Raw genomic sequence first — 19,461 nt, forward strand, 5'->3', positions numbered from 1 at the left:
TTCATGTACAGTACTGTATGGTTCAATTCGGAAACAGTGTATAGTCTACCGGCAGTAGCAGTGGTGGTAGTTTATGCGAATTAACAATACCCAATGATTCTTCGAATAATATTTTGAAATTGTGCGCACCTATGCTAGGTGGTGCACGTGGTGTCACTCGGTGGGCGCAAGTTATTCGGGAGGATTAAATGATGGCTACTTGTCTTTGTTGGGTTATTGGGATTCCCGTGATCTCAGCGTTGTCCTCAGATGTAGAAACCACCCACGATCTCATTTGTGAGTTCTCCCGTTGACCCAAACTCCCCAGAGATCAATGTTCACAACCTCTCACTCGATTACCACTCCATACCTGCGTCAGACAATACCTTCCATCAATCCCCCTAGATCCTCCACATCATGTATTTCATTCACACACTCACCCCCACCCCCCTCCGTACCAACCGTAACACACAACCCCACTACTCAGGGCTAAAAGCACAACGCCCCAACCCAAGGCATTCACACACACCCCCCACCCAACCCCCCAGGTTCTACAAACCGGCCCCTAAAAAAACACCATACGTCCCGTCCAGCAACTGACCAATCATCCATCTCCCAAGCAGCCCACCCCCGCCACGTGACCCAGCAAGTCATCGCTACCCCGGCATCGCGCCGTGGAGCAGTCGGTGGTCGTGCGTCAACACCAAAGTATCATACCGCAAGGACAAACTTTACACATCGACGTATCATACCGGCCGTGAGTTTTGCCGCGACGTTTTACCCAAGTCGCCCACGAACACGATTCTGGGTGCCCGTACAGTTCTTTGGGATAGATAGATAGTACGCGGTGGGCGGTAGGTATTCGGGAGGGGGGGAGGTTATTTGTGTATTTTTGGTTTTTTTTGGGGGGGATTTTATGGTATCATACTTGGGTTTTCTGGTTTTATATCTTTGAGGGTATCGTAGTTATGATACGAGTAGTGATGCCTTGGTTGGCTGGTACGGTAACTTTGGAATAGGTTTTGTTATTGGGGGATACTGGTACGTAGCCTGGGGTTATAATATACTGTGGGTTGGGGACTTCGAATCTCCTTGCTGTATTGCACTTGTAGCACGAACGCACGGAAGGGGTAATTTACATTACTAGTTTCATAATTTTTTCCCTCTGTTGAGGGAAGCGGGGCAGTCCTGGGGCCGTGTGGTGCTAAGGTATCGGTACGATGGGACACAGTCCATCGCTGGCTAGTTCTGCCCCCGGTAGCAAAGCACCAGCCCAGTTTTGTCGTTCGCAACTAAGCTAAATTGCCACGGACGCCACAGCCAACGGGAATAGCAATAGTAATCATAATGGCGGTAATGGCAATGAGAATATGTAAGCTAACGTGGTTCAGCACCTTGATTGCTATGTGCTGCACATGTAATTCCACAATATGGTTACCACCTAAACAAAGTATTGCAGCCTAACTTGTGACAATACGGCAACTCGCCATGTACTCGGGGACTGGTGGGCAGACACACGACTGATGGTAAAGGGTACGATACATTAAACAAGGAGGATAGCTAGCAGGAATTCAGTATTTGTGTCGTTGAGACGTGATTGGTCAAAAGCCGTTCCGAGCTACTAAACGGGAGGCGAAAGAATGAAAAGGGGGAATGAGAAAAAGTGAATGGGAAAGGAAAGGTGAGGTAGTATGAGACCGAATACAACAATTTTATATGCATATCGAGTGGAAGGTGAGGTATATTGAATGGTGATGCGCAGTACACCATGCTATCTCTCGACTCCAGCACATGTCGCTTTTTCAGTACGTTCGGAAGTGGAAGGAGGGGGCAATTGTAATGAGATGAGGTCGGTGGTATGGGCAGGCCTCCCGAAGCTCACGCCATTAGCGACTGGGTAGGCCTTTTCAACACCATTTTTCTGAGTGTGTTGCTGCTGCTTTTGGTTCCCCCCAGAGACTTTTGGGGAGACCGCCGTCTCCGCTGCTTGGGGATTCTCATCTTCAGTATCATCCTCGCCTTCTTCCCCTTCGGATCCATCCTCCGAGGCATCATCGTCATATCTGTCCGATTCCTCGTATTCAGAATCGACTTCAGAGTCGTCTTCCTCTTCTTCCTCCTCTTCTAGCAGTTCCCCTCCTTCCCCTGCGCCACCAACACTGCCTCCTCTTCCACCCCCTTCCTGATCGCGAAGTTTAGTGTCAAGAGTAGTGCGCTCGGCTTGGAGTGCTCGACAGAGGTTCTCGAGTTTGGAGTTCTTTTTCCTGAGTATTTCGAGTTCCTTCTGGTGTTTTGTACGCTCCTCGGCCATTTTCAGGAGGTTTCGGTTCGTTGTGTCACTCTTGCGAGAGAGAGTGAGGTTTTCCTTTTCAAGGCGCTTAGTCTTTTTGGACATTTCTTCCATTTCTTTGCGGAAAGTGAGGAATAGGTCATTGGAGTTATTCAAGGTATCTTCGACCTGCGGAATTAATTGAAGAAAGAGGGACAGTGACTTAGTTAGCTATCTAGTTTTTCAATCTAGTTTACGAATCTCGAGAGTCTAGTTAGGATAAGAGAGCCTACCTGTTTGAATTTCTCAACATAGATATTTAACTGCGATCTCAATTCAGCCTCTGTTTGGGAAAAGGTTGAGACTTGAGCGTGTAGAGCCTTAGCACGGTGTGCTTCCTGTTCAGCCTGCTTACGCTGCTGTTCATAACGGGCGAGATTCCATTGGACTTCGAGCTCCTTGGTGCGAATAAGAGAATAGCAGTGGAGTTCACGCATCTCATATTGATCGACAAAGCTCTTAAATTTTGCTTTAAATCTTTAGGTAAAATATTAGTTGCCGGTGCCTTGCGCATGCATGCATGCATACATGCGTGTAAAGGTGATGAGGGATGGATGTTGGCATACAATTCGTCAACTCCTGCATTAACTTTACGACTCCCACCGTCGTTTTCTTCCTCCATGCGGTTTTTGATCTCCGTAATCGTATTCTCGAACTTGTTGGAAAGTTCTTCACGTTTCTGCTGTTCATTTTGAGCAAGTTTCTTACTCTCATCCTGCGTTTCCTGGAGTTCAGTAATCTCAGAACACTTGGCCTAATCCCTTCGCATCGAAATTGGATATTTGCTTTGTACGTACCTTGATGCGTTTGTTCTCTTTTTGAAGTTCCCGACATAGTGTTTCGAGCTTGTGTTTCATAGAGACCGCTTTTTGCATCTCAGACCTCGAGTGATCCTTTTCTTTTTGCAATTGATCGGCACGTTTGCGTGATTTGGCGTAATCCCGTTCCAAACGTTTCATCTCATAAAGAAGCTCGCTGTACTTGTTTTGGATGGCGTCCACCTTGGCTAGATGATCTTCCCGAGAAGATACAAGCTCTGCGAGTTCTTTATTTGCCCTACGAACAGCGCGGGCTGGTAGTAGTCAGCATTTGCATTACCTTCTGCTTTGCGAGAGAGGAAAGCCATCGCACAGATTGCCTTTTCCTCCTCTTCTTCCAATGATGCATCGGTCTCTAACTGTGATATTTTCGCAGTCAACAGATTGTTGACCTGGACGCCATCACTCAAAACAGAGCCACCCTAGTCAGCTCCATTCCTCCGAATAAAATATAAAAGGATTCCAAAGGACTGAAATTGTCCTTCCCACACACAATCGTGTTCTCACCTCCATTGGATCCAACGGCTTCTTCGACTTTGGCCCGGTGTTTGGTGCCTTCTTATTCGGGGGGACTGACCCAGGTGCGGACCCTGCTGGAGCTGTGGTAGGAAGAGGAGGGGTGGCATTGGACGAGGTAGGCTCAGAGACAGGTCCGTAATCATCGGTTGACGGGACAGGTACTTCGAAGCTACTTGGTCCCGACCCTGCCGCTCCTCCGCCCGCACCGGTGGGAGGTCCGGAGACCGGGTGACCATAACCTGCAGACGCTCTGAGTAACGCATATCGTTGAGCGCTCGGCACGGAGGAGGTATTTGCAACAGCAGCCATAGTAAATTAGTCTAAGGGTAGGACAGTCTGATCGCCAAATAAGCAATCTGTAATATGCGTGAAGCGGGGGTGGTGGTAGATTGAATGGTATCGTGCGAGGAGCGGGGTGATGGCGCTACACATGCAAGGGAGAAGGGGCCAGAGGGGAAAAAAAAACTTACAAGATTAGTATAATTTAGGATGTTTGTAGGAAGAAATTTCCTTCCTAAATGTACCGATACTCGAGTACTTGTACTTGTTAGGGTACCTGCTAAGTTAGCCGCAACTTTTTTGCTTTTTTATCTTGTATCACAACAGACCTCCGTCTTGTAGCGAGATGGGAGAATGAAAAGGAAGGGAAATTACTGTCAGCCAAAGGTTAAGAGTATTGTAGTCTAAAGATGTTATGGAGAACAGGGGAGGTGGGAATAGGCGCAACCAGTGTTTGCGGACGAGGAAGTTTTGTTGCTCCTACGTTTGACGGTGATGGGTGACGACGGACACCTATCATAACTTGCGGCGGGCGATCTAGCAATAATTGGTGGTGGCGGTGCAGATGACTTTTACTGTAGCGACTCTGTGGCTGGGTGCCAAGCCTGCAAGAAAGAGTGTGTTTAAACTTGTACATAGGGTGTGCGCAAAAGTCTGTCGAACTCGGTGCTTATAGGCTGAGTTTACTATGGGCATGCAAGTTGCCTGCATGTGCTATTGGTTGGTTACTTCATAATTTGTAGTCAATCCCATTGGGCACCCAGTGGGCTTTCGCGTAACCATGATGCCCGGGAGCGTTATCCTCCACCACCCTTGTCCAGCCATATTCCTCACATGCTTGATGCCAAAAGGGTATTAAGTATGGCATCATGACATTGTCCCTGTATTTTGTTGAGTTCAAAGTACTGCCAGGAGGGACAATATAGAGCTCAGACCTGATCTCTCCACAAAAAGCACCCCAGACCACGATGCTTTTCCTCCCAGAATGTCAAACCTCATCAATACAGTCAGGATGGAATTCCTCCTCTGGAAGGCAAGTAACCTAAGGCCAATGTGAGAAACCGGCTGTGCTGAAGGTTGACTCGTCTGTCAAGACAACTAGTTTCCACTCCTCCTCTGTCCACTCTAAGTGTGCCCAGTACCACTCTATACACTTTGATTTATTTTGACTCCATATATTCAACCTTTAAAAACATTAATTAAAAGAATACTAGTAGAACTACAGTAACAACTAGAATAATTAGACCTCATGTTAAGACATCTAGAACCCCCCCGTTTGGATTATAGAAAAAAATAAAGCTTACTTTTTATATGGAAGACACTTGTGGTATCCTATAGATGCCATAATATCCCTCAGAGTTCATACCAAGCAATTATATTACACCTTGAGGATAACCTCTTCCCACTGCAGATACCAAGTGTATTTATCTTGTGTGATGAAGACACACAGCTGGGTTTTCTCGACGTCATTAAAAAATCAGGGGGTGGTCAGATCGTAACCAGTTCAATGGCGAGTTGGATAATATTGCTCTCTTATATCTTTCATGGTATGTTTGGAAGTCTAAATTCATCTGAATCGTAATATTCTGTCTATGGTGAGTTGCTAATCTTTTTTATCTATTTAGTTACTTCAATACCTACCTTCCAGGTAATACCTACTTTATCACATAAAGTGATAATCTACATGTGCTCATCCTGAGTTGTTTTCCAGCCCTTTACACTCTACCCTGCAGGCACATAATCTTGCCAACGGCGTTTTACCCTCATGTCTTGTCACTTGATCGAGAATAAAGTCAAAAAATTAAAAAAAATAGCTAAATATTGTATTTTCACAGAGGTGGTAGTTGTAATTAGTATGAGTACTTGATTATTAGTTTTTGTTAGGAATACTGGGATTCGATACCCAGAGGTCACCCTAAGTAGGGTAACCTTACCTGGAATCGGAATCTCTGGTCTCCAACACCCCCCTCTGGCTCCCTTATGGGGCCCGTATATCATTATACATATCAATCTCAGTTGCGTCCTGTGACTATAATACTACAGAATTGAAGGTCTCAGAATCACACTGTATACGTCACTGTTGTCCATCCGACTGGATCCTATTCGCAGCTCATATAAGAGGGGACATTCGGCTAGGTCTGAGAAGTTAAACGGAGTGGATCCGCCAACTACTCAGAATGTTACTAGGCTTCAAAGATGTGATACCTTTGGAATAGGCTGTAAGTAACGGGACGTTTCTGCATAAAGAGATGGTATTGAATGGTAAAGGATCTTAACAAGAGACCAATACATTCACACCCACCCTACAATATCTAGAAGAGTCTAGAACTCTGAGAAATACTACTATAGAAGTTATTAGACTTCATGAAGTGTTGTAACCAGGTTTTGGAACATGTTGTAGGTATGAAGACAACTTCTCATACTACAAAGGTGATTGAAATCCTGTTACCTAAAAGCAACCAAGGGTTGCTGACTGAGGGAATAATTGTCAACCTGATAGAATAGCTTTCTGCGAATTAGTAGGAAGCCTTCTGGAAGACATTTGTCGGTTGGATAAGAAGTTATGGAGGTTTAAAGTCAGACGACCAAGAAAGGTTGTGATTCTGACCACCTTCACAGATACAACCCACAGGTAAAACTGATCATTTCATCAATAATGAAGACCATTGGAGCCAACTCAGTTCAACTTGAGAACTAGGCCACAAGGCTAAAGACTCTAAAGATCGGATAACTACTATTGGGAACAGTATAGTTCCGAGTTAGTTATATCATAATTAGCAAAGAGGGTATGGTGAATTTCAGGGTCTCCAAGTATTCGCACCTTTCAAGAATACCCAATGCTGTGAGTTATAATCAGAAAGGTACATAGTGGCATGATAAATAGAAGTAGTCCACGAATACTCAGACACGGAATATAAATATCGAAGTGCCTCCCAAAGCTATAGACATTATCAAGTAATGGAGAAGAGATCTTAACAATATAATATTATTTCTACAATTCAATCTTACTTTACCAAATTTACTTCGCTCTTATTAATCATAAACATAAAGAGTGAACTCGAGCCTTTCCAGACAATCTCTGTCTACAGAAGCGAATTTCGATTGGACTAGACAATTCTGAAGTCTATCAGGTTGTCTCTACCTGTCACGAACATGGCTTAGCACGAAAAAGGGTTTCTCGTGACACATGATTATGAGTCACAGGTATGTTATTGTTTTGTACATATGACTCATTCGGGTTATATGATTTGTTATGTGTGGGATTTGTAATGCTTTCGCACATGGCTCAAGTATGAGTCATGGTATGTGCGCCTGACGAGTATGCCTTGCGAGTGTGCCTCGCAGGTAAGCCTTGTGCATATGATTTATGTTTCGTACATGACCTCATTATGAGTTCATGGGTTTCACGCATATGACTCAGTTGAGTCATATGACTTGTTTATTGCGTTATAATTGGTTTATGAGTTTTTGTACATAACCTCGCTATGAGGTCATGGGTTTTGAGCATGTGATCACTTTGGTCACATGACTAATTTGTTACGAGTTGGTTTTGTACATGTGACCACTTTAGGTCACATGACTACGGGTGGGAAGAATACTATATAAGGAGGCCGATGCAGCCGAGGAAGATAGGTTCTTTACGCTTTGTTCTAAGTACTTTTCCTACTTATTACTTTAACGAATATAAAACATCCTTACGATCTTTATCTTTATTGCACCGTTATTGTTACGAAATGAAAAGTCCTTTACGAAGATGAGTTAGAGAAAACTTACGATAGGCGTTTTCGATAGAAGACAAAGGCCTTGTACTATCGGTAACGTAGGCAGCGGCCTAGTGCTATCGTAAGACGAAGGAAGAAGAAGAAAGAGAAGTATCGTTCCCCATCACCAAGAACTAACTATCCATAGAGGGAGCGTTACATTATAAAGTGTCACCTAAGTGCGACGACAAACGATACAAGACGCCATCCTTCAATCCAGACAGGGAAGGAGATATTGACATCGACAATCAAAACCTTAACCTAGGAGGATTCAGCGACGCCTTAAATCACGTCTCGGCAGAACCCTCAAGAGCAGCAAGCCCAGTAACCCCAGAGAAAGGATCACCAGTCGATAGCTCTCCTGCAGGAACTCTACGACCCGAGAGAATGTTGGGATCCGCAGTACCTGGGCCACAGGCCCCAGCCGCTCCGGCACCAGGAACCAGCATACTTGGAATGACTGAAAATCAGTTTCAGGTATTTCTCGCAGCCACACGAAATACAGGGCAAGGAAATGTCCAAAGACTGAAAGCAAAGGAGTCCGACACATACGAAGGAGCCAAAGACAAGCTACGAATATTCTTAGCCCAATGTGAAGAATATTTTGCCATCAAGGGATATGGAGATCACCATAATGAGATCAAGATTCCATACGTGGAATCTCTACTCAGGGGACTTGCGGGATAATGGATCATCCCTTTCCAAGATGGAAGGAAGCAGAGAGAATAGGTCACATACGAAGAGTTCAAGCTGACACTCTTCGAATATTTGGAGATCCCAACATCAAAGAAACAGCAAGACGAAAGCTAGAAAAACTCCAACAAGAAAAACAAACATTCTTGGCATACTGGAATGAATGCCGACTATTGGAATACGAGGCCAAGTTTGATGATGCTACTCTCTACATCATCCTCCTGAGAAACTACAGCGAGAGACTCCGAGAGGTATGGGGAATCTCCGACCTGCACTATATGACAGCCGAACGATTTGCAAGATGGGCAATTGATAAAGAAAGCAAATTAAACATGGTTCGAAGCAACTCAGAAAACACTATAGCTCACAGGGTGGTCCAATCGTCCAGGAATGTGGACGGGACCTTCAAACCACAAGCAACTTGAGGAGAAAGTCGAGCATTACTACCAGGCGAGTCAATGGAGTTAGACAAATCAAGAGCAGGACCTGCTCTGAACCTGTCTAAGGAAGAATATGCCAGAAGAATGAACAGGAAACTCTGCCTGAGGTGCGGAAAAGCAGGACATCGGATATGAGACTGCAGAAGCCGACCCGACAATGGATACCAAGGAAACAGAGCTGCTGGAAATAATCGTTTCCAAAATCAAAAAAGGAGCAACATTCGTGAAATGATAGCAGAGGATTCAATGGCGGAAAATGACGAGGGTTCCCAGTAAACGGTGGTTTGGGAGACCCAAGATGTGGACCTAGAAAACCCATCAAGGTAGTGAACTACTACATCGCACTACACACGTAAAGAGGAGAAGAAGATGGAGATCATGTGATGATCAAAACAAAGATATACAATGAAGAAAATAAAGAAACAACAATAGATGCAATGTTCGACTCTGGGGCCACTGAAGACTTCATTGACAAAGAAATATGCGACAAATACAGTCTCCACACCAAACAAGCGAAGAAAGCGAGACAAGTCTACTTAGCGGATAGAAAGCCAAGCGCTATGGGTCCTATAACCCATACGGCGACAGTACGTATGGACATTGACAGCCATAGGGAAACGGCAACCTTTCAAGTAGCAGATCTAAAAAACCATGAGATAGTTCTAGGGATGCCATGGTTACGAAAGCATAATCTGACAATCGATTGGAACGAGAACAAGATGACCTTTACAAGCGAACTATGTGCGACACGATGTCTCAACAGTTCACCTGTGGTCTACTCAACACCGATACGAGAAGCGGAAGAAGAAACTTTGCATGCAAAGTTCGCCGAGATATGGCAAGATAAGAGAGTCTGGATACAAAGGCTAGACCAAGAGGCAAGAGTGCCTACCAAGGGTTCCAAAGAGGCAGCAGGACACGACCTATATGCCAACGAAGAAATCGAGATACCTGCCAACGGGCAGGCAATGATAGCGTCGGGAATAGTCATTGGACTTCCAGAAGGTACCTATGGACGAATAGCACCTCGCAGTGGTCTAGCAGTCAAACATCGGCTCATGACCATGGTAGGGGTGATCGACGTCGACTATACAGGTGAAATCAGAGTGGTCCTAGCCAACCTAGCTCAAGAGGACTACCAAGTCCAGAAAGGCGATCGAATCGCACAGTTGATAATTGAAAAAATCAACAAAGAAGATCTGGATGAAGTAGATCAACTGGAAGAAACCACAAGAGGAAGCAAGGGATTTGGAAGTACGGACCAAAACCAGCTCGATACAACAAAAAGGATTGAGATCAAAGAGATCACAGCACAAGCCTTTGGACGGTACTATTGAAGAGGAGATATAATGGGAATCCTCAAATGGATATACGAAGACGAAAAAGCAGTTCTAGCAAAAATCAACATCAGTACAGAACTAGCAATTGAGGACAAGAAATACCAAAGCAAAAAGGAATGGAAAGAATTGGTTCCAAAAGAATATCACCAATTCACGAATCTATTCCAAGAAGAGGAAGCTATGGAACTACCACCTCGAAGACCAGGAATCGATCACGAAATTCAGCAGGACAAAGATGAAAAGACGGGAAAGACAAAAGAGATTCTCTACAAGAAGCTATACCTACTAGGAGAAGCAGAGCTCGAAGAACTTAGGAAGTACATCGAGTAAAACTTAAAGCGAGGATGGATCAGGGACTCTTTCGCATCAGGAGGATCCCCAATACTATTCGTCAAAATGAAAGACGGAAAAATGAGACTCTGCGTAGACTACAGAGCCCTCAATTCAGTTACCAAGAAAGACCGATATCCACTACCCTTGATTGGAGAAGCACTGGACAGACTGCGGTCAGCAAAATACTTCACCAAACTCGATATCAAGGACACATACCACAATATATGCTTCAAGGCAGGAGACGAATGGAAGACTACATTCGCCTCAAGATATGGAATGTTCGAATACTTGGTTATGCCCTTCGGGCTAACCAATGCACCGGCTTCATTCCAGAGATGGATCAACAAAGTACTTAATAAGTACCTCGACATATGTTGCATCGTATACTTGGACGATGTACTCATATGCTCAGAAAACATACAACAACACCAGAAGGATATCAGCAATATCATGGCCGCAATACAAGGATCAGGAATGAAGATCAAACCAACAAAATGCGAATTCCATAAAGAAGAAACAGAATACCTTGGATTTATCATCAATCGAAGTGGGGTCAAGGTCGACCCGGTCAAAACAGCAGCTATATGGGATTTGGCCAAACCAAACAACAAGACAGATGTTCAATCCTTCATGGGATTCTGCAACTTTTATCGAAGGTTCATAGAGGGATTTAGCAGGCTTGCAAAACCACTCTATAACCTAACAAAGAAAAACAAGAAATGGGAATGGGGACAAACCGAACAAAAAGCATATGATGCAATATGGACGCATCTAATATCGGTACCCATACTGGTTCATTTCAACTCAAACCGAAGGACAATGATCGAAACGGATGCCTCAAAATATGTATGCTCGGACATACTATCGCAACAATGCGATAATGGAAAATGGAGGCCAGTGTCTTACTGATCGAAGACAATGACCCCCGCAGAGTGCAACTACGATGGTGCAAACAAAGAACTATTAGCGATAGTTCAAGCCTTAAAAGAATGGAGGAGATATGTTTCGAACAACCACCATCCAGTCCGAGTTCTAACCGACTACAAGAACCTGGTCCGTTTCATGACTACGAAAGAACTGAATGACTACCAGATAAGATGGATGGAACACCTCAGCAAATACAACTTCAAAATCGAATACCGACAAGGAAAAGAGAGTGGAAAGCCAGATGCTCTGACAAGGATTGCAAGCGACAAACCACAAACGAAAGAAGACAAAAGAATCAAACAAAAAACAGGAACACTATTACCAAAAACCTACTTCGAGGCAATGGAGGTTATCCAATTCACATCAACGGAGGAAAGAGGAATTGAAAATGCAAACGAGAAAGGCAGAACAATTCAGGCAATAAGAAAAGCCTTAGAGAAAGGGAAAAAGGAAATGAAAGGAATTGCACAGGGTTTATGCCAATGGAAGGATGGAAATATGTAGTACAATGGAAAACAATGGATTCCGGAAAAAGAAGAGATAAGGACAGACATCATATGACAACGCCATGATATCCGAACAGCTGGACACGGAGGAACAGCTAAAACCACGGAATTCATCACGAGGTCAATCTATTGGCCAGGACTGCGCGAAGATGTCAAACGATATGTCAAAAACTGCGACATATGCCAAAGGATGAAAACGGCTAAACACGTACCATATGGGTTACTAAAATCAAACGAAGTTCCCGAACAACCATGGGAAACAATTACTATGGATTTCGTCACGGACCTACCGGCATCGGAAAATTGCGATAGCATCCTGGTCATGGTGGATCGTCTGACCAAAATGAGTCATTTCATTCCGGTTAGAAAAGATATCAACACCAGGGATTTTATACAAACATTCTTCAGAGAGGTCTTTCGGCTTCACGGCCTCCCAAAGAACCTCATTACAAATTGAGGAACACTATTCACATCTGGACCATAGAAAAAAGTAACCGGAGAAATGGGAATACAAAACAGAATGAGCACAGCGTTCCACCCACAAACGGAAGGACAAACGGAATGGGTAAATGCGATACTCGAACAATATTTAAGAGCTTACATCAATTATCAACAAGATGATTGGTACAAGCAGCTATCTATGGCCGAATTCGCATACAACAATGGAAAGCAAGAAACAATCGGTAGGACACCCTTCTTTGCAAATTACGGACAACATCCACAAAGTCAGACCACATATCATACAATTAATGATGTGATACGGGACAAAACTGATATGGGGAAACTACACGAAATATTACAATACGAAATGAGTCAAGCACAACAAGGACAGAAGGAACAATATGATAAGCACTGAAGACCAGATTCAAACATACAACCAGGAGATATGGTATGGCTAATACCACACAATATCCATACAACGCGACCATCAAAGAAATTAGACTACAAGAAAATTGGACCATTCAGTATACTGGAAAGAGTGGGTAGCCGAGCTTATAAACTCGACCTTCCCCCATCAATGCGAATACACAACACATTCCACATCTCACTTCTTAAATTACACAACGACAACAAGTTTCCCTCACAAATACTTATTCCTCCCCCTCCGATTGAACTCGACGGAGAACCAGAATACGAACTCAACGAAATAGTCGATTCTCGCTTCTTCCACGGCCACCTCTAATACCGAGCCAAGTGGGTAGAATATTCGTCCGAACACGATAAAACTTGATACTTCGAACACGCACAAGATGCCATCTCAACCTTCCACCAGCAATACCCAGGTAAGCCCGGCCCAGGTGATGATCACGTTCAACCAAGACAAAGGCGAGGGAAAGGCTCCCGCGCCATTGCAACAACACGAGCACTGGGGCGATAGCCCCCGCCAAACCATACCCACTAGCCCCGAATACTCCTTCATGGGGCCAACTGACGAAGAACTTAAGGAGAGGGAACAACAAGCACAACATAATGCCATGTCATGCACGGTATGCTACGATGACGGTTGCCAAACACACTTAGGCGACAAAGGCTCGGGATGGTTCCCGAGGGAATGTTGAAAGCGTGGCCCACACTCGGACCACGTTCTGAAGCATTGGCAACAATGTTTCAGAAATGGGTGCAGGATGCACAGGGTACAAAAAATATCTGCGGGATTCTACCCGCAGAAGGATGGAAGCAGGAAAGAGTTAGAAGGGGAGGATGCCAGAAAGGCATGGGCCGCGAGGACGCGGTCCAGGGAGGGAGGGGCCCAAAACTCCTCAGCAGACACGGAACCGGAAGTCAGGAGCCTACACAGGCAGATACGGGGACTCCGAGAATAAATTGGCCAAGCCGAGGCCACAATTTCGGCAAACAACAAAACGATCACGGAGCTAAGACAGCTGAATGATACTCAGCGGCATACGATCGAAATGGCGAATCTGACCCTAGAATCAGTAAGGGTCAGATGGAGGACGGCAGATGAAATGTTCCACAAGCTGAGAAGAACCATGCGCTCGGCAGGACGGGAACTATTAAAACTGGGAGAAAAAGCCTGATGGGACTCAGGCTTAGGAGGAGGGGAGCTAATGTCATGAACGTGGCTTAGCATGAAAAAGGTTTTCACATGACACATGGTTATGAGTCACAGGTATGTTATTGTTTTGTGCATATGACTCATTCGGGTTATATGATTTGTTATGTGTGGGATTTGTGATGCTTTCACACATGGCTCAAGTATGAGTCATGGGACGTGCGCCTGATGAGTATTCCTTGTGAGTGTGCCTCACGGGTAAGCCTTGCGCATATGATTTATGTTTCGCATATGACCTCGCTATAAGGTCATGGGTTTTGAGCATATGATCACTTTGGTCATATGACTAATTTGTTACGAGTTGGTTTTGTACATGTGATCACTTTAGGTCACATGACTACGGGTGGGAAGAAGACTATATAACGAGGCCGATGCGGCCGAGGAAGATACGTTCTTCACACTTTGTTCTAAGTACTTTTCCTACTTATTACTTTAATAAATATAAAACATCCTTATGATCTTTATCTTTATTGCACCGTTATTGTTATGACAAGAAAAGTCCTTCACGAAGACAAGTTAGAGAAAACTTACGATAGGCGTTTCTGATAGAAGACAAAGGTCTTGTACTATCGGTAACGAAGGCAGAGGCCTAGCGCTATCGTAAGATGAAGAAAGAAGAAGAAAGAGAAGTATCATTCCCTGTCGCCAAGAACTAACTATCCAGAGAGGCATCGTTACACTGCCTAACAGTTTGGTTTTATGTTTTATTTTAAGTATTGTTTTGATAATTGGTTTGTTTTAAGTATTGTTTGATACTTAATTTGTTTTACCAAAGTGTATCATTTAATATCTTTGAATAATTTCGTTTATACTAGACATAAACAGATTTGTGTATTTAAAGACTGCCTAATTTTACGATGGGAATAGCAGGCTTCAACAGACAGTATTTCAATATACTTGGTTGAATGGTTACTTTATAGTTTTCTCAGTACATCCTCAAAGCCTCCTTTAGTTCTCAGCTCTCGCATCCTCTCTGGTAGAGTAGGCCATCTGCCAACTATCGTACCTATAACTAATAACATGAATAGCATCTTGCCAATAGGTTACCGTGGTGATACTTGATCAATGATAGATACAAAAACTTGTACTCAAGTACTTTAGATTGACAACTTACTAATAGCTACAGGTGGTAGTAGGCTATTTGTCATTGGGTGAAATGCCTGCAACCAATGAGAAAAGGTTAGACAGACCTACCCACAACCCCTGATACAAGTGTGACTGACAGATATATTATTTATATGTTCTAAGATAAACTAGAGTGGCAACTTGCAACCAGAATATGCAACAAAATAATACAATCTATTATGAAGAGAGAAAAGTGATCATAGCAAGATACAAGAGTTTAGAAAAATCAATTAAAAAAATAAAAATAAAATACATTCAAAAGAGCTTAAACATGAAAGTTGTTATTTCTCCTATTTTATATAACAAGTTCAAGCTTGTTTTTTATATCCAAACAGTGTCAGTTAATCAATTTAATTGATATTTTTTCCTACTTTTTAACTAGAGTTGCCTTTACCTGCTTCTTTATTTCCTGACTTTGTTCCTTAAACTCATATTCCTCTAAAGAATCCTTTAAATAGTTCCAGAAAGATTCTATTTTATTAAGGTCTTGTTACGAATGTGGCTTGGCAAGGAAAAAGTTTTCACATGACACATGGTTATGAGTCACAGGTATGTTATTGTTTCACACATATGACTCATTCGAGTGATATGATTTGTTATGTGTGGGATTTGTTATGCTTTCGCACATGGCTCAAATATAAGTCATGGGATGTACGCCTGATGAGTATGCCTTGCGAGTGTGCCTTGCGCATATGATTTATGTTTCACACATGACCTCATGATGAGGTCATGGGTTTCACGCATATGACTCAATCAAGTCGTATGACTTGTTTATTGTATTATGATTGGTTTATGAGTTTTTGCACATGACCTCGCTATGATGTCATGGGTTTTGAGCATGTGACCATTTTGGTCACATAACTAGTTTGTTATGATTTGGTTTTGCACATGTGACCACTTTGGGTCACATGACTACGGGCGGGAAGAATACTATATAAAGAGGCCAATGCAGCTGAGGAGGATAGGTTCTTCTTTACTCTTTGTTCTAAGTACTTTTCCTACTTCTGCACTCCGTGTCGGAAGTGAGCATACCAATACCCTACTTTATTTCGCTCACGATAAATACTTCATCTACTATTACTTGTTTGTGTTTTTCATTTTGGGCAGTCGGTTAGAAGTAGTTCTCACTTAGAAGATACTTCAGTGTGAGATATCCATGGCCTGGTCCCGGTAATCACTGAGTATAGTTTGGGCAAGAATAGCGTCTTTGACAGCCTCCTCTTTCACGGATTCTCCGCCTCCTTTGAGGATGTTGTTCCCTGTTCTGTTCGACTCCAACTCTTTCTCCTTGCTTGAGACTGCTCGTGTGGCCTTGTCTCTTGTGCCTGCTACTGAGGCTGACCGTGGCCTTATCCCCATAACTACATGGTCATATATTGCACCTAAAGGAAACTTTAATTTCCTACAGTTTCACCACTGTCATTGGTATCGAAATGCGGTGAACCCACAGTTTGATGACTTGGTTTGGCAAATAGTCGCTGACGTAATGTTGCCACGATAAAAGAAGTGGAGGTTTGGTGAAGGGTTTCCTAATTGGGAGAGGCTGTTCAGCCACGTGTTGCTTGAATAAGGACACCACCACAGGACTCTTTGTTCGGTTTAACTCCAATCACAGCTCAGAATACTCTCTAGCCCCAGCACCCTCTTCCCCCAAACACTCTCAGGCCATCGTCCCTGAATCCTCTATACTATCGACAGAAAATGACTCAGCTGCGGCTACGGTTGAGGTAAGTTCATGGTCTGCTACTCCTCCCCTCACTATGGCTGTCCAAAGTAAGATGTCCAGCTTCCTCCGCCAGGTTCTTGTATGCAAGTCTGGCTCATCCACTCCTTCCTTTCTGGACAGGATGTTATCTGGAGCAAGGGCGCTTTATAAGACCCTGAAGTTCAGATTAGATGGCCCTGAGGATGAGGATTATGAGCCTCCTACCTCTGGGACACGGCACCGTGCGCAGTTGGCGTCTCCTACTAAGCGGTCTGCTACTCGAGTTCTGGGGCCACAGTTTTTGGGGGAAATCAATGTCGATGAAGGCTGGAAAAAGCAGATCGTTCCCACCCTCCCTGGCTTGCCCCTTGACATACATCACGGGCGCCTGGCCGTTCCCCCACCTATGAGTCTCCCGTCAACCATTAAGGCTACACCACCACTCCCATTTCCACTGGTAACTGAAGACATCCTGCCTACCTCGGAGGTATTGGCTTGGGACACTCCCATGGATTTGGAAGGACTAACTCTGAAGCGACTGGACTAGGCGACAGCATTCACACCCCCTTTGCGGCAATGGCATCATCACCACTGGACCTTGATAGCGAGTAGACCTTGCCGGAAATACAGCTATTTAGCTCTCGGGACGCCTCGCATGATACCCAAACACCATTGGAAATTCAACTTCCCGACATTCAACCTGAGGAAGTCGATGCTGCCGTGGCCCGGGCAGATTCAATTCTGTCAGGAGTATGTGAGATGCTTGATGCAGGTAGGACTCCCTCTTTGGGGTCCCGCTCAGGTAGTATAATTGGATCCATATCGGAAGGGCTGGAGGATATCTGCTCTGGCAATACTCAGCTACTTCTCTCCACGGAATCCGAGTCAATTGAGGATGATACTGTATACAATGTCCGGACCTGGATAGACAATGGTGTCGCATTTGGTAATGAAGGACCAGAGAGTGGAGTGAATTACTGGAGCCAGGTACATCTGCTGAAATGGGTGGTGAAGGCACTGACAGACATTGTTGGCAAGTAAGGGGAACCGATTGAGACCCTACAAGATAAGTTGTCTCCCCGCCACCGATCCTCTTCAGTGATGTCCGGCAATACCCTGTCTGCGATGTTGGGAACTATATCTCTACCTGCCACCATTAAGAGAAAGGAAACTGCTATGGTGGCTCCTACAGCTAAAGCCTCCTTCACAGAGGTAGTGAAATGGATAGCATACATGCCCAAGCCTCCCGCCACTCAGAAAGAGCAGGCATCTGCCGCTCGCCCTACATCAGCAGCCTTTTCCCACCAGTCTAGCAGTGGGAGTGCCTCCAGTGAAGGAGGGGTGACTCTACGTGTAGCACGTGGAGGAGAAGGCAAATTGGTACACTGGGAAAAAGAGGATGGGGAGGAAGAAGAAAAGAGAAAGAGGAGGAAACGTGGTAGGCACCTGAGCAGTACTGCCAGAAGGAGAAGAAAGGCTGCCAGTGGATCTGGTAGCGAGAAGGAAACGGTAACCCTGGCCAAGACTCAGAGGAAGAACAATGACAAACAGGAACCGACTCCCGTTACTGGTGTACCTACTACTCTGCCAGCTCAATCAGGGCCTGCGGCCATGGCCAGCATCAAGGTAACCGCAGCTCCGATGCGATAGGAGTACTGACAGGTTCCACAGGGACCTCCTGACCCACTCAACTCAGTACCGGTACCACCATAGTCGTCACTGACCCTGGATGCCCGTGGAAGGCATATTACTATGCGATTCACCACCTGCAAACAAGTAGCCCTACCAGAAGGTGTGGGCATCGAGGCAATTCGGAACCGAATCAATACAACCTTCTCAAATCAGGGAAGGATTTGGGGCAATGACCCGTACATCTGTGCTGGGCACGTTCGGCCTGAGATTTGTTGTATTTTTCTGACCCTAGCTGGACATTCTGTCACCGAACTAGGCAACTGGCTCGACAAGGCAAGGCTTAACCAACTTAGAGAATTGTCACTCCCAGAATTTGAGTTTCAGAGAAACTTGGAGAAGGTGAAGATCTTTGTCTCTGGTGTCCTGCTTGCTGACACAGGATGGGGATCAACATGGAGGGTTGAGGGATGGACTGGAAGCGCAGTTTTTAATGGCCTCTGTACTGACCTGGAGCAATCCAACACTGGCGTCGTTACTGCTTCCCAGCCAGATATTATGGGATCCATCCATGCCATGAGACAGGCTAATGCTACGACATGTGGTATCCATTTTGTGGTCGAAAGAAACAAGGCCATCAGGGAAAGACTGGCTGATGGAAAGATTTGGTTGAGAGGAGGAGCCCATAACTTTTGGATGTTTGAAGAACACAGACCCCGAAAGGTTTTTGGAAGTGCCTGGAGACTAGCCACTTTGAGGCTACATGTGGTCGCCCACCTCGCTGTCGGTGCTGTTTTGGAGTAAATCTCTCCCGGGAACATATGTGCAGCAAGCTTGGATGCCCGGGGGGTATAGGTCAGGCCTGTGGACATACTAGGAGACAATGCTGGCTTTATGACCAGATGGACCATTTCACTAGATACGAACAGTGCCCAGGAGTCAGGTCGTCGCCTCCAGCTGCGTCGTTTTCAAGTCCAAATCAAGGGATGGCCCCGCCGGCGAAA

At 44.7% G+C, this 19,461-nt stretch overlaps 2 protein-coding genes; one reads left to right on the top strand and one right to left on the bottom strand.

Moving 5' to 3' along the window:
* GSTUM_00011988001 (uncharacterized protein) overlaps positions 1-97 on the top strand; it is a 1,700-nt gene extending 1,603 nt beyond the window's left edge. The window contains exon 2 of the mRNA XM_002842271.2: positions 1-97. This exon is cut by the window's left edge and continues 823 nt beyond it.
* Positions 98-1,750: 1,653 nt separating this feature from the next.
* GSTUM_00011989001 (uncharacterized protein) lies at positions 1,751-4,408 on the bottom strand (the record flags this gene model as incomplete). XM_002842272.2 has 8 exons in its annotated part: positions 4,300-4,408; positions 4,116-4,201; positions 3,634-3,981; positions 3,440-3,518; positions 3,106-3,380; positions 2,875-3,023; positions 2,542-2,785; positions 1,751-2,437 (listed from the first exon to the last, which is right to left on the bottom strand). The coding sequence occupies exons 3-8, from the start codon at positions 3,952-3,954 to the stop codon at positions 1,751-1,753; spliced, it is 1,755 nt and encodes a 584-aa protein (XP_002842318.1). The 5' UTR covers positions 3,955-3,981; positions 4,116-4,201; positions 4,300-4,408.
* Positions 4,409-19,461: the final 15,053 nt, after the last annotated feature.

This window comes from Tuber melanosporum (genome assembly GCF_000151645.1).
Source record: "Tuber melanosporum whole genome shotgun sequence assembly, scaffold_93, strain Mel28".
NCBI classification, from domain to species: Eukaryota; Fungi; Ascomycota; class Pezizomycetes; order Pezizales; family Tuberaceae; genus Tuber; species Tuber melanosporum.